The following is a 12,834-nucleotide window of genomic DNA, read 5'->3' as shown; positions in this document are numbered from 1 at the left end:
AAACAGGTAAGAATTGTTTTTAAATAAATAACATTGTTTTCTGTGTCCATTTAAGTACAACTTTTAAAGCTTAATGGTTTCTTTGAAGCATATAAAATCGAATATATTCCTTCAGTAGGCTTTTGTAATTTTTTGTCTTAAGCCTCACCAGTAAGTTTATGCAATTTATTTATTTTTCAGTTTTTCACAGGTAAAATCAGGGATAAAATGGTAGTTTCATAGAATACCAAAGAAAGAAGAGAACAGGAAAAAGTGGCTCTTGGTAATATTTGGTGTGGAGCATGAAAATAGTGCAGAATATATTGAAAATCCTGGTGCACGAGTTTGCAGCGAACATTTTAAGCCATCGGATTTCAGAATTTCAAGCACCCAACAATCATTATAGCATACGCTATACCATCAGCATTTCCAGAACCTAACAATGTAAGCCAGTCAAATGAACCTCTAGTTGTAACCAATAAACGCAGAAGATTAGACGACAACTGCAAAGCGTCATCAGAAGGGGACCAAGAAATCGTTACAACACCATTATCGCAAATAATTCAGTACCATAACTTAAAAGCTGATGTTATCCAAGTAAATGAACCAAAAATTGAAAACCAACATTTTGGGTCCGTTTCTTTATGTTCAATAAAACAAAAAGTCTGATCAGACTGTAACTCCAACTAGAAAAGTATCATTAACTAACAAGGGTTCGAAGATTAATTAGATTATTATTTGAAAATGATTCAAGTGGTATAGAACAAAACAGCTTCAACTTTAGTTGATTGTCGAAAAGGAAACTATGATCCTGTTATGGAAAAATCAACAGATGATAAGGAAATTCAAGTTTCTGTTCCATTGCCGCAAAGGAACATCAACAAGAAAACAGTCGAGGATTATTTTTAGATTTAAAAACAAAATAGAGAAACTGAAAACGAAGCTTAAAGGACATCGCACTTCTTCTATGGGATTTGGCTTTCGACAGATTTTTTTCAAATTGAAACATGTTGCTAAGCTTGATCAAAGGAGCAAAATTGTCTATGGCCATTTTTCCCTAGCTCCTATAGTTTGTCCAGTATCAGCGGTCAAAAGTGGACAAAACTTAGTTTAGTCTATTTGTTAAAAGGAGTCACGGCCCATCGGTTAGCGCTCTACGCTCGCGCGTCGCTAGTCCGGGCTCACTATCAATAGAGTTTTCTTGCCAAGATTTTTACACCTCTACTTCATTATTTCATTTCTCGCAACTTATTATTCGATGAATTTTCGTACGTGGAATTATTTAATATTCAATATTTTATGAGCAATAATAAAATAAAAGAAATACTAAAGAAATCAGAATATATATGATTAACCGTTTCGTTGAATCCCACATTCAACACTCGCTCATAGGTAAGAAACAGTCACTCAACAACAGATCAAACACTTATTTATCGATATAGCACATACTCGTTAAAGTCACGGTCACACGACAGTTAAGAATCAATACTTAACTATTTATCTACTGAGTGCGTTCATCGTGCTATCAGAAAGTCGTACGAACAGAACGAAACCAAAAACGACGCTCGGTTTTGGGAAGCACCCGGAATTTCGGCAAGAAACCTCTATTGATAGTGAACCAGGACTAGCGACGCGCAAACATAGAGCGCTAAGCGATGGGCCGAGACTTCTTTTAACAAATAGACTACACTAAGTTTCGTCCACTTTTGACTGCTGCTACTGGCCAAACAATAGGAGCTAGGGAAAAATGGCAATGGACAATTTTGCTCGTTTGACCAAGCTTAGCAATATGTTTCAATTTGAAAAAAATCGGTCGAAAGCCAAATCCCATAGAAGAAGTGCGATGTCCTTTCTGTACAAGTACAAGTTAATAAACAACTGAAAAAGGGGAGATGAGAGTGTCAACATGAAAAGTTTGTTAGACCACTCATCAGTAATTATGCCATAGATGTCTCCGACCCGAACGAAAACATAGGAAGAGTTATACTAAACCATTATCCAGGAAACGTTTAAAGTTTAGTTCCTAATTAAATATTTTTTAAATGCTATATTATTTTAGCATATATATGTACTATCTAGGCGGCTATGCTATGAGCGAGAGAACGTGAGAGCCGTAGTCCGACTATACGTGGTGCTCGCAGTGATGCCAGATTGAGGGTCACAATTAAAAAAAAAATAAAACAATGGTGGTACATTAAACCAGGGGGAACGTTACCCCTGTGTCCCCATGACTCCCCCCCCCCCCCCACGGTATGTATTTCACTACGGTACAGGGGTATAAAAATCTATAAGTCTATAGGTCCCCATGACTATACAACTGCAGCAAATGTGATAATGAATCTGTTAATGGACTAGAATCAGTCTTGGAGATTGGCTTTGGCCTTACCCAGAAATTTTAACTCCTGGTTTATAAAATGCATGTGCTTCCTCTTTCAGAGTACTTAATTAGAAATTTACCATTATTATAGTATTTATAATAATAGTCTTGAAATAATAGTCTTGAAATTTTGTTTTTCAGATGTGTAGTGAAGAAGACAAAAGTTTTTAAGTGAATCATATGCACGAAAAGTCTAAAGGGGTTGAAGCATTGCCATTTTGAGGTAAATTTTACTTTATGCTTGAACAAGGGCGTGAAAGAATATGGCAAATAGTATATTCTTTGGTTCGTAATTTAGTTTAGAAGCAGTAGAATAAATGTTAAAGCTTTTTAAGTATTTTTCTCTGGCTCAACACCAGGTATGAAAGTGCCAATGCCTTCTATAGAGGTTGTTGTTGAAAGTTGAATGTGCGAATTAAGTAATTTCAGAGACATTTGGTGCAGTCTATGTGAAGGGTGGCGGTTCTTTAATAGGTTGGCACCATGTTCTAAGTTGCATATAAAAAACTAATTTAACTTCATGAAATTATATTCATTATAGGAGACCCTTTTCTTAGCTTTATATCGTTTGCCCAAAATATCGAAATAATACTTCAATTATTTACGCAATTGGCATTACCTAAACTGTGATTAAATTAATGGCGATAAACTACGAAAATAAGTAGCCTAATCTTTCTTAGATGTTCTAAGGTGCCCAATTGGGTAGGTTTAAGGGGAAAGAATACAGTAAAAGCCTCTTTTTCGTTCAAGTTGAGCGTTTCTGTTTTAATAATTACATCATTGAATTATATTTTTCTTATTAGGCTGAACCTTCCTCTAGTGCTTAAAATAATTTTAATAATTCTAATATTATTAGTCCTAACTAAAGGGTAGTTTGGGCGCTTGCCCAACTTGTTTAGCTCCGGGGGTCCGAATTAAAACGTAATAACTTAAATATTTTAAAATTTTAAATTGTCAAAATTGTTTTAAGCACTAAACAAGAGGCTGTTCTACACTTAAATATTAATTTTATAAGTTAAAATACAAAATTAAAAGAGTTCAACTTGAAATAGCGCGAAAGTCGACAATGGCCACAGTAGTCTTCCCCCTTAAAATGCCAAGGGTGTTGGAAAAATTGTCTTGAGATTGCCTTTAATAAATTAAACTTTCTCGAGTCTTAAAAATAACTTAATCTGCTAAAACACTTTAAAAATAACTTAAGTTGTTCAAGGACCGGCGACGTTTTAGTTAGATGGGCATAGTACCCTCGCGGGTTCAAAACCGCTACTCAAACCAACATACTTATTTCCAAAGCGAAATTTGTTCTCGACCCGGTATAGGATTTTTCCCACTTCACAACTGGTCAGTCCACCCATCGTAAGGCGATCGTAAGTTTGAAAGGCTATTAAATAATGACTTTTAATTACTAGAAGAATATTTTCGCAGATGAAAATGCAAAGTTAGCATACCCTCAGGGTTTTGGGTCCAATTGCGCAGTTTTCATTTGCGCAGTTTCCATTTGCGCACTTCCCACCTGTGTAGTTTCTGTTTACGCACTTTTCACATTTGCACAGTTTGTCATTGCACGGTTTTCCGTTTGACCGGTTTTCCCGTTGGCGCAGATTTATCATTTTCGTGGTTTTCCGTTTGCGCAGTTTCTCTTTTGCGCGGATTTCCCATTTGCGAGGATTTTCATGAATTAAATATTCATTATTAAGCCTTTTTTCCTTGACAAAAGGGTTATTTCTGGCAGATAATTTTTAACATTACCTTGTTTACCATCCAGCTGCACTGCTGGTGTATGTTTAATGTCCGGTCGCGCTGTAAATACCAAAAATTTTCATGTTGTACTCAGTTGAAATATCATTTATGGAATTAGTCGCTTGAAAATATATCGCCCGTCAAACAGCAATTTGCAACTTCTCGATCTTTGGGAAAAGTTTATGGAGGACGGTTTCAGTTATTATCAAACCTGTTCGCGACAATTATAGGCGGCGCAATAAAAATAACCTAAACAAACCTAACCAAGCACTTTAACCACTTAATTAACCTGTTGGACCCCTGAGAAACACGCAATGCCAATAAAAGGTGTATTTTATGTGGCAGCCACTAAATTTAAATATAAATATTTCGAAAAAAATGACATTTTTATTGCAGGCACTAAACTTAAATTGCGATATTTTGGAAAAGGTGTATTTTTCTTGCGGCAGCCAGAAAATTTAAATAGAAATATTTAGAAAAAATGAAATTTTTTGTGGCAGGCACTAAGCAATATTGTGTGGCAGGCATTCGCTTAGATTGTAAAACTTTAAAACGAAGCTGAACCTACGCTAAGTAAGCTAAAACTCGTAAAAAATAGTCTTGCCTAAGCCTATATTCTCTAGCAAACAAAGAAAGCGTTTCCATAGCGAATGCTACAGTAATTCCGTCAACGTTGCAGATATTACATGTTTATCTTAGCCCAAATTCGGAGATGCTTAGGTTTGCTTTTTGATTGAAGATATATTTCCAACAGAATAATACAACAAACGATATTTCAACTATGAAAAACTTAAACATTATTGGTATTACAGCGCGACCGGTAATTAAAAATACACCAGCAGGGCAGTTGGATGGTAAACAAAGTTATGTTAAAAATTATCTGCCAGAAAAACCTCTTTCAAGGTAAAAAGGCTTAATATATAATATTTAAGTCGTGAGAAGCCGCGGAATTGAAAAACCTGCGCAAATGGAAAATATCTGCGCAAGTGGAAAACCGCGTTAATGAATAACCTGCGGAAATGGGATGCTGCGCAATTGAAAAACCGAGAAATTGCATATGCGGTAATGGGAACTGAGCAGTTTGCCCATTACCACCCTCTGGCATATTCAAAGCTCCAAGTCTGAATATTTTCAGCCACTAATTCACCGACTTTGCAAGATTTCACCGACCTTTTTATATAATGCAAAAGTCATTTTCCGTCGTTTTGTACACGGTTTTGTCAGCGTTTGAGAATGGCGCCCAATTAATTAAAATGCGTTAAAAATGTTACCAATTAAGAACTTCCGTTTACTAGTAAATAAATATGTAGAAAATGAAGAAGACGTTCGATTAATTTGAAAGATTTAATCGGAAATAAAAGAGAGTTTATGCGAAAGAGTATCGGACCAAGTTGAAGCTACAAAAATGATGAATGACGTGCTCTACAAAAAATTTCAATAGTCCTTTAGAAGAAAGATAATTCATAGTCGATTATAGAGTTTATGCTGCCGCGACTGGACATATAACTGGTTTGTGTATGGTTTCTCTTTATACTGTCAAAGCTGAGAATTTTCTACGCATAGATCTCGTAGCATTTTTCAACAGGGGCAAGACAGTCAGAGAGCGGTTTATTTAAGACCCTACTGTGAGCTAAGATCAAAGATGGGCACTATCATATCTTTTTTGAATTTGATACTTCAACGTCATCACGTGGGAAAAAAGACCAAATTCTTACCCCTTTTTGGTCAGCCCTCTTTCTCCTGCTAGCATTCCCTACTTCTCTTCCATGCTTCTAGCTTGGGGGCTAGACGAGATCCACGGAACCGAGGGGCAGGTCACTTCCATTTTGGGTGCGTCTTAATCATAGTAAAATGATTAAATCAGGGTAATCGTGATTAAATCAGGGTAATCAAGATTAAAAAATCTAATCAATATTAGAAAATCTAATCAATATTAGAAAATCTAATCAATATTAGAAAATCTAATCAATATTAGAAAATCTAATCACGATTTAAACGATAATTAATCATTCTAATCATGATCTAATCTTTTTAATCAGGATTTGATCATTAAAACAGATTTAATCATTTTAATCACGATTTAATCATTTTAATCACGATTTAATCATTTTAATCACGATTTAATCATTTTAATCACGATTTAATCATTTTAATCACGATTTAATCATTTTAATCACGATTTAATCATTTTAATCACGATTTAATCATTTTAATCACGATTTAATCATTTTAATCACGATTTAATCATTTTAATCACGATTTAATCATTTTAATCACGATTTAATCATTTTAATCACGATTTAATCATTTTAATCACGATTTAATCATTTTAATCACGATTTAATCAATATAATCGGTCGAATCGAGAATTTATCATTAAAATCATACTAATCACGATATAATTTTTTAATCAGGATTTAATCATTTTAATCAAATTTAATCATTTAATCATTATTAAATCAGATTTAAACATTCTAATCATGATTAAACGTGATTTAATCAACTTAATCGTGATTAAATCGAATTTAATCAAAATAATCACGATTAAATCGGATTTAATCGTTTGAGAGGTGCGTCGTTAATCAAGGAAGTGATCTGCCCCTCCCACGGAACTCTGCATCACGTGAGTCCGTGGCCATGAGCCTCTGCGACTGCAACGCAAAGATGGCCACTATCATATCTTTTTTTAATATTATATTTTTTTTGATCGATTTCCGAAATATACCTTATAATTCTATCAATTTTGATACGATTTATAACCCAAAAAATTATATTCAAATTGATTGGTCGTGATTCCACGGATTTTTATTGATAGAAAAATTGACCGGAATAGTGATAGCAAAAGTGACATAATTACCAAAAGTGTGTCAATCGGACCTATTTGTTAATGAATGTTACGAGCGAAATACAAGTTGGGAGGGGATAAGGGAAAGTATGCCTTGGGGAGGGAAGGAAGTTAAAACCAACAATTACCGCCTCCTAGTGAGGAACGGAGGAACTAAGTAGCACTGATCAAAGTTAGTGTACTTTTGGATTTTTCGTCGTTCTGTGGAGATGCTATCGCCATCTACCTACGATATAACCGCTTGTTTGAGGGGTTTTCCCCCGAGTTCTTCGGTTTCCCCTTCCATAAAAACTTGTTGAGGTTAACGGTAATAGTTAGTGTAGGGGGCTGTTGGCTCGCGTAGCTTGAAGGGCTTGCAACCACCCTCCTACGCATTGTAACCCGGCCACCTGAACTAATGGCATTAAAAGACGCTCGTAGACTTAGGAATAAGGTGGTGCCAAGGGTATTAGCCTAGCTGATTATTATTATTATTATTATTATTATTATTATTATTATTATTATTATACCATAGACTAAAAAAAGATCCAGAAAGGCGTCCATAAATAGTCTTTTATGTGGTCGATCTCGAGTCGAGCATTCATTAAACCTTCAGAAGTTAGCATACGAAAGTACATAGATTGTCACTTTTGATGATAGTGGCGTTATATTAAAAATATTTAACCACTCTTAGAAAGTCTGTACACCGGATTACGCTTAGATTAGCACTGCCAAAGGCAGGGACTTCAAAGATTACGCGTAATCCCATTAGTACAGTCAAAGGTACGGCTCTGTACACCGATTACGCGGAGTGATCAGCCCCTCGATTAAACCTTTAGCATCTGAAAGTACATAGATTGTCACACTTTTGGTAATTATGTAACTTTTGATGATAGTGGCGTAATATTAAAAATATTTAAATACATAAATATATTTTAAATAGATATTTAAACATTGCGGGGGTTGAAAAAAAATTGATCGCGATAGTGATATTGGCGCCATCTATTGTTTTTGAAAGGTAAATGATAGATAGGATAAATCTGCACATCTTGTTTCGGACGCGTTAATTTCCACCCCACCCCCTCACTGACATTCGAGAAGATATACAAATTTTAATTTTCTCACCTCTAGCAAACGCGCCACCGTGATTCCAGTAGGAGTTTGGGGGCTGCCAAAAAAAAAGGTACGCTCGTGGTCTTTGCTCTGTCTGTCTCAGTCTTTTTTTTTAACGAAAAATGACTTAGAAACACGTTCAAGGTTCAAGTTTTTATTGTAACTCGTACATACGTACACGTTATCCTAAGCACGGCCAACTTTGATCGTGCGCTATAGATCAAAGTTGGCCGTGTTCTAAAAAAGGCGCCAACTACAGTGATTGCTGATTGGTGGTTTCGAAATTTCGATGTCGTCATGTGGGCTTGGGGGCTAGCCTAGAGCCACGGAACTCTGCATCTTTTGTGTAAACTGTAAACAAATTCTAGAAATTTCTTTACGCCGCGGTAAATAAAACTAAAACCAAACCAAACCAAAACAAAGCATACATTATTCGCGGGATTAGGGTGCGTGGCTCACACTGCGATTGGAAAGCCTACCATTGTGAAGTCGTTTGACTCGTTTCAAATTTAGAATTTTTGTTTAAAAGGTAAAAATTATTTTCATAAGCTATAACTTACTACTTGATATGTAACTAAGTAACTTAAAGAGTTTTAGATAAAAATTGATAGGGATTTGATAGTGGTGCTTTCTAAAGATTTTTAAAAGGTTAAAAAATTAATCAGGTAGGAAGTACTAATTAAAATTGGAATTTAATTTGATTGGGATTTTTTAACAACAGGTATTTTTTTTTGTTTTTCTTCCTTTTTTTGGTTTTTTATTTGTCAAGGATTACAGTAATTCCAAAAGATTTAACAGCAGTTCATTATTTAGAAAAATATGATAAATGTAAAAGTTTTACATGCCATCAATTTTTACCACGGAAAATACGACATACTTCGAGATATTTCTACGTGTTGGATGAGGTAGGTCTGATGACGAAATAGATTTCACGGCAAGATATTACTAAATATAAGAAATATTGTGTAAAAGAGAACCAGAAGAACGCACAACAACACAAACCCAGTGAAATATGGACAAGGTAAAGTAACCGAAAGCAAAAGTAAAACATAATTTATCTGTCTAAAGAAAAATTCCACCGATAAGCAAGTTCCAAACTAAAAGTAAAACTGGACTCGTAAACAAAGTATTAGCGCCTCACGGCGCCGCGCACCCACTTCGTGCGAGCGCGGGGGCGCGTGGCGCCACTCCAGCCCCATTCTTGCTAATCAAGCTGTGCCATCTATAACGCGACCTAGAGGACAGTACCTAGTATAGTCTTTTGTGGTGCAAAATAAACAAGGGATAGCGACTGAGAGATGAATCGAATCGATCCCACATAAAGAAGTTTTCCCTCCTCCTGGGTGCATATATTAACCCCACCTACGGACATCATATCCAGTGAAATCGTACATTAGTATCTAGCGAATAGGCCTTTCTATAAAGTCATTACGCTTGCCGGACTTGTTTAAATGTATCGCTTTGGTCACGAGATACGTAGGAGTTAAGTTCAGTTTTGAAGGTTAGATCTTCACAAAAAGGGCTACTCGTCGAATTTTCTTATGGCTATTACAGTGAAACGTCACTTCTACGTCACGAGTGACGCGCCCGATACATCTAAACAAGAAAGCCAATGTTACTTTATAGAAAGGCCTATTGAATTCGCCGTAAAAACACATTTACGGTATGCACACTTTTTAAAAATTTAGTAATATCTTGCCGTTAAATCTAATTCGTCGTCAGTCCTACCTCATCCAACACGTACAAAAATCTCGAAATATTTCGTATTTTCCGAGGTAAAAATTGCTGGCAAGTAACAATTTTAATTTTATCATATCTTTCTAAATAATAAATTGCGGTTAAATTTTTTTGCATTACTGTAAGCCAGTGAATTAATTTTAAGAATTTTCTCTAATATATGTATATTTCTGAAAATCAGAGGTCTGTTTGCACTTTCTCTCAACCTGAGGTACCAGGATCCTCAAGGCGAGGGGCTGATCACTCCGCGTAATCGGTGTACAGAGCCGTACCTTTGACTGTACTAATGGGATTACGCGTAATCTTTGAAGTCCCTGCCTTTGGCAGTGCTAATCTAAGTGTAATCCGGTGTACGGACTTTCTAAGAGTGGTTAGCCCCTCGCCTCAAGGTTTTGTCCCTAGGACTCATAACATTTTATTTTTTCATACTTTTCGTAGTTAAAGAATATAAAATAAATAAACACGTAAAATTGGTAAACGTTAAAATTATTTTTAGTTTCTTAAAATGTTAGCTTGTGTCCTACAGTGTAAGAATTACGCGAACAAATCAACCATCTAAGGGCCCGAACGGAAGGTGGTCTACCCAGCTAGTAAATCTTTGTTTACAGAAATTATTGTTAAAATTGAAAATCTCAGTGGAAATACCTAAGAATAAGTATTGAATTTTAATTTTATTTTCTTGGGACTGAAAATTCTATTTCAAATAAAAGCTTAAAAGAATATAAAAGTACGTCTGGCCAGGCCACGAATTTGGGTTAATTGTCTAAAAACAATACTATTGTATTTGAGTTCAGTTTGTAATATTTGACCTTATTTAATACTATTTCATTTTATTTCTTTTATAAAGTATAAATTTATATTATATTATATTATTTTACTATCATTAGAAAGACGATATAATTTATTTAAAAGTAATTTTTTTTAAACATACAGATTTTTTTGCCTTGTACTGGAGAGCATTTAGCCTACCTTCCTTGTGGCAGACAATTTTTAACATCAAAATGTTTTCCATCTAAAATTAAACGCATTGCTTTTTCACTAGCTTTTAAAATACCCTGACCTATTAACGCCTACTTATATAGCAATTCTGCAAGCTCTAAGCCTCTACCTAAAACTTCATCTACAATACAAGTGAAATAATTTTACCTTTACGAGAGTACGGCGTCTATTTTAACATCAGCGATTGAAAAAGTCGTAAATATCTGAAATAAATAAATCGCAAACAATTCGTGAGAAACAAAAGGTATTCTATTGCTCTCAAGCGGAGTTATTATTTATTACTTTCCGATAGATTATAAAAGCGGCTATCTCAATTGATAGCGCTTGTTGGAAATAATGGAAATTGAACCGATAGACGATCACGTTCGAAAACAGTACAATGAAGAGTTCGATTCGGAATATTTTTTGAGGGAATTTTACAAAAAAGTATTTTCAGACGAGCGATTCACTTTGAACCAAATCTATCGAGCTTTCGACGAGGGTAAATGATACTTAAAACATTTCAAACGTATTTCAACTATTGTAGCTTATAAATTATAGGTATTCTGAAAGGCCCACTGGAAAGAGGCATCGACATCGGTTGCGGTCCAATCGTCCATCGCATGAGTGCTTTCAGTAGAGTGTGCGACTCTCTGGTCTACAGCGACTTCAGTCAGAAGAATCTCGACCTGGTCAACGAGTGGATAGCGAACCCCATTCCCGACTCCAGACACCACCATCTGTTCCGTTATTGCGCGCAGAAGGAAGGCTTTCAGTAAGTGCATCTTAAAGAAATTAACACTTCAAAAGAAAAATTACATAACAGCTAAATTTCAGGGATTTAGAAAAAGGCGTGATCGAGATCGAGAGCAGGGTGAAAGCGAAAGTGACCAACGTCATCCCGATCAACGTCCTGCAATCGCCCCTGATCGGCCAACTGGACGAACCCTTCGACGTCGCCTTCAGCGGGGCCTGTCTGGAGTCAGCCTGCGATTCGTACCGCAGCTACGTCAAGGCGGTCAAGAACGTCGCCGCTATCTTGAGGCCGGGGGGCTATCTGCTGCTCAAAGGGTACATGAACGGCCATTACTACGTGGTCAGTGACACCCGTTTCCCCAATCTGAACCAGAATATGGAGATGGTCAGGAAAGGATTGACGGAAGGGGGTTTAAAAATACTGGACATGCAAGAGCTGGAGGAAGAATATCAACACTCTGTGAATAACTACGAAGAAAATAAGAAGTCCGAGCAGAAATGCGGTGACGCCAACAGCTGCTTCTTCGCAGTGGCGCAAAAGCCATGAAAGAACCAGTTCCTTAATGTTCTCAGTCGGAGTGGTCTTCGTAAATTGCGCATCAGTTTTCGAATAAAGAATTGGAGTATGGCTAGAATTAACATTGAAAGCTTTTGAAGAAAAGCATCATTTGACAGCAAGTTGGAAAATATACCTGAAAGTTGTAGAATGTAGTCCGATAAAGTTAGTATTTAAATAATGCTGGGTCTCGTCACGCCATCTAACGATCTCTTGTTGAACTAATTGATTTTAAGCCTGTAAATTAAGGCATACGTGTAAAGACCATCTATTAAATGTAAACATATTGCAGTATGATATATTAGGATAATATTATGAAACATTATATCGGTAGCGTGAAATAATATTTTAAATAATTCCTTATATGTAATTTGGTGTACCAGTAAAGTTTATCGCAAAACAGCACAATGATTTTTTCCTATTTTGAAACTATCGAACAAGGTGCTCAAAATACCGAGAGCACACTAACCTCTCTATGAAATGATCATGGCATAGTCATAGCGCAATGATGGTACGATGCCAGCTGGAGAAGACGTATTTTTTTATGGAAACCGAAAGATCTGGTTATACCTTTAGCTTTAAAATTTGTCTCTTCTATCTTTGAATGTTCGAGAAATACGTAGGCATATAGGTTATAGAGAGGCTAAATACCTACCTAATACCCTATTCAGACACGGCTAATAAAACTGGGTTCAGTAAACCAAAGTTAAATTTTATAGCACATTTCAGTATAGCTAAATCAGCTCTGGTTTCAAAAACGGGATCTAAACCCGG

The 12,834-nt window shown here is 35.9% G+C and overlaps 1 protein-coding gene across 2 annotated transcripts; it reads left to right on the top strand.

The window, feature by feature from the left end:
* The first annotated feature begins 11,084 nt into the window (after positions 1 to 11,084).
* LOC149924894 (nicotinamide N-methyltransferase-like) lies at positions 11,085 to 12,241 on the top strand. 2 transcript variants are annotated; one of them, XM_090160262.1, is made up of 3 exons: positions 11,085 to 11,250; positions 11,322 to 11,523; positions 11,586 to 12,241. In XM_090160262.1, exons 1-3 carry the CDS (start codon positions 11,106 to 11,108, stop codon positions 12,049 to 12,051), a joined length of 813 nt encoding a protein of 270 aa, XP_090016388.1. In that variant the 5' UTR covers positions 11,085 to 11,105; the 3' UTR covers positions 12,052 to 12,241. The 2 variants fall into 2 exon arrangements, with proteins under 2 accessions (XP_090016388.1, XP_090016387.1); XM_090160261.1 differs by having other exon boundaries at positions 11,310 to 11,523.
* The last annotated feature ends 593 nt before the right edge of the window (positions 12,242 to 12,834 follow it).

The sequence above is a fragment of the Leiobunum rupestre genome, chromosome 10 (assembly GCF_980474605.1).
Source record: "Leiobunum rupestre chromosome 10, qqLeiRupe1.1.hap1, whole genome shotgun sequence".
Lineage (NCBI taxonomy): Eukaryota > Metazoa > Arthropoda > Arachnida > Opiliones > Sclerosomatidae > Leiobunum > Leiobunum rupestre.
The sequence above is the reverse complement of the archived record's forward strand: the minus strand, read 5'-3'. Positions and strand labels throughout refer to the sequence as shown.

What these genes read in the sequence shown, in the direction of transcription:
- LOC149924894 (XM_090160261.1), top strand. Translation starts at nt 11,106, where the DNA reads ATGGAAATTGAACCGATAGACGATCACGTTCGAAAACAGTACAATGAA. An exon ending in CTATCGAGCTTTCGACGAGG is followed by an intron (nt 11,251 to 11,309) that starts GTAAATGATACT and finishes TATAAATTATAG; the next exon opens with GTATTCTGAAAGGCCCACTG. An exon ending in GCGCAGAAGGAAGGCTTTCA is followed by an intron (nt 11,524 to 11,585) that starts GTAAGTGCATCT and finishes GCTAAATTTCAG; the next exon opens with GGATTTAGAAAAAGGCGTGA.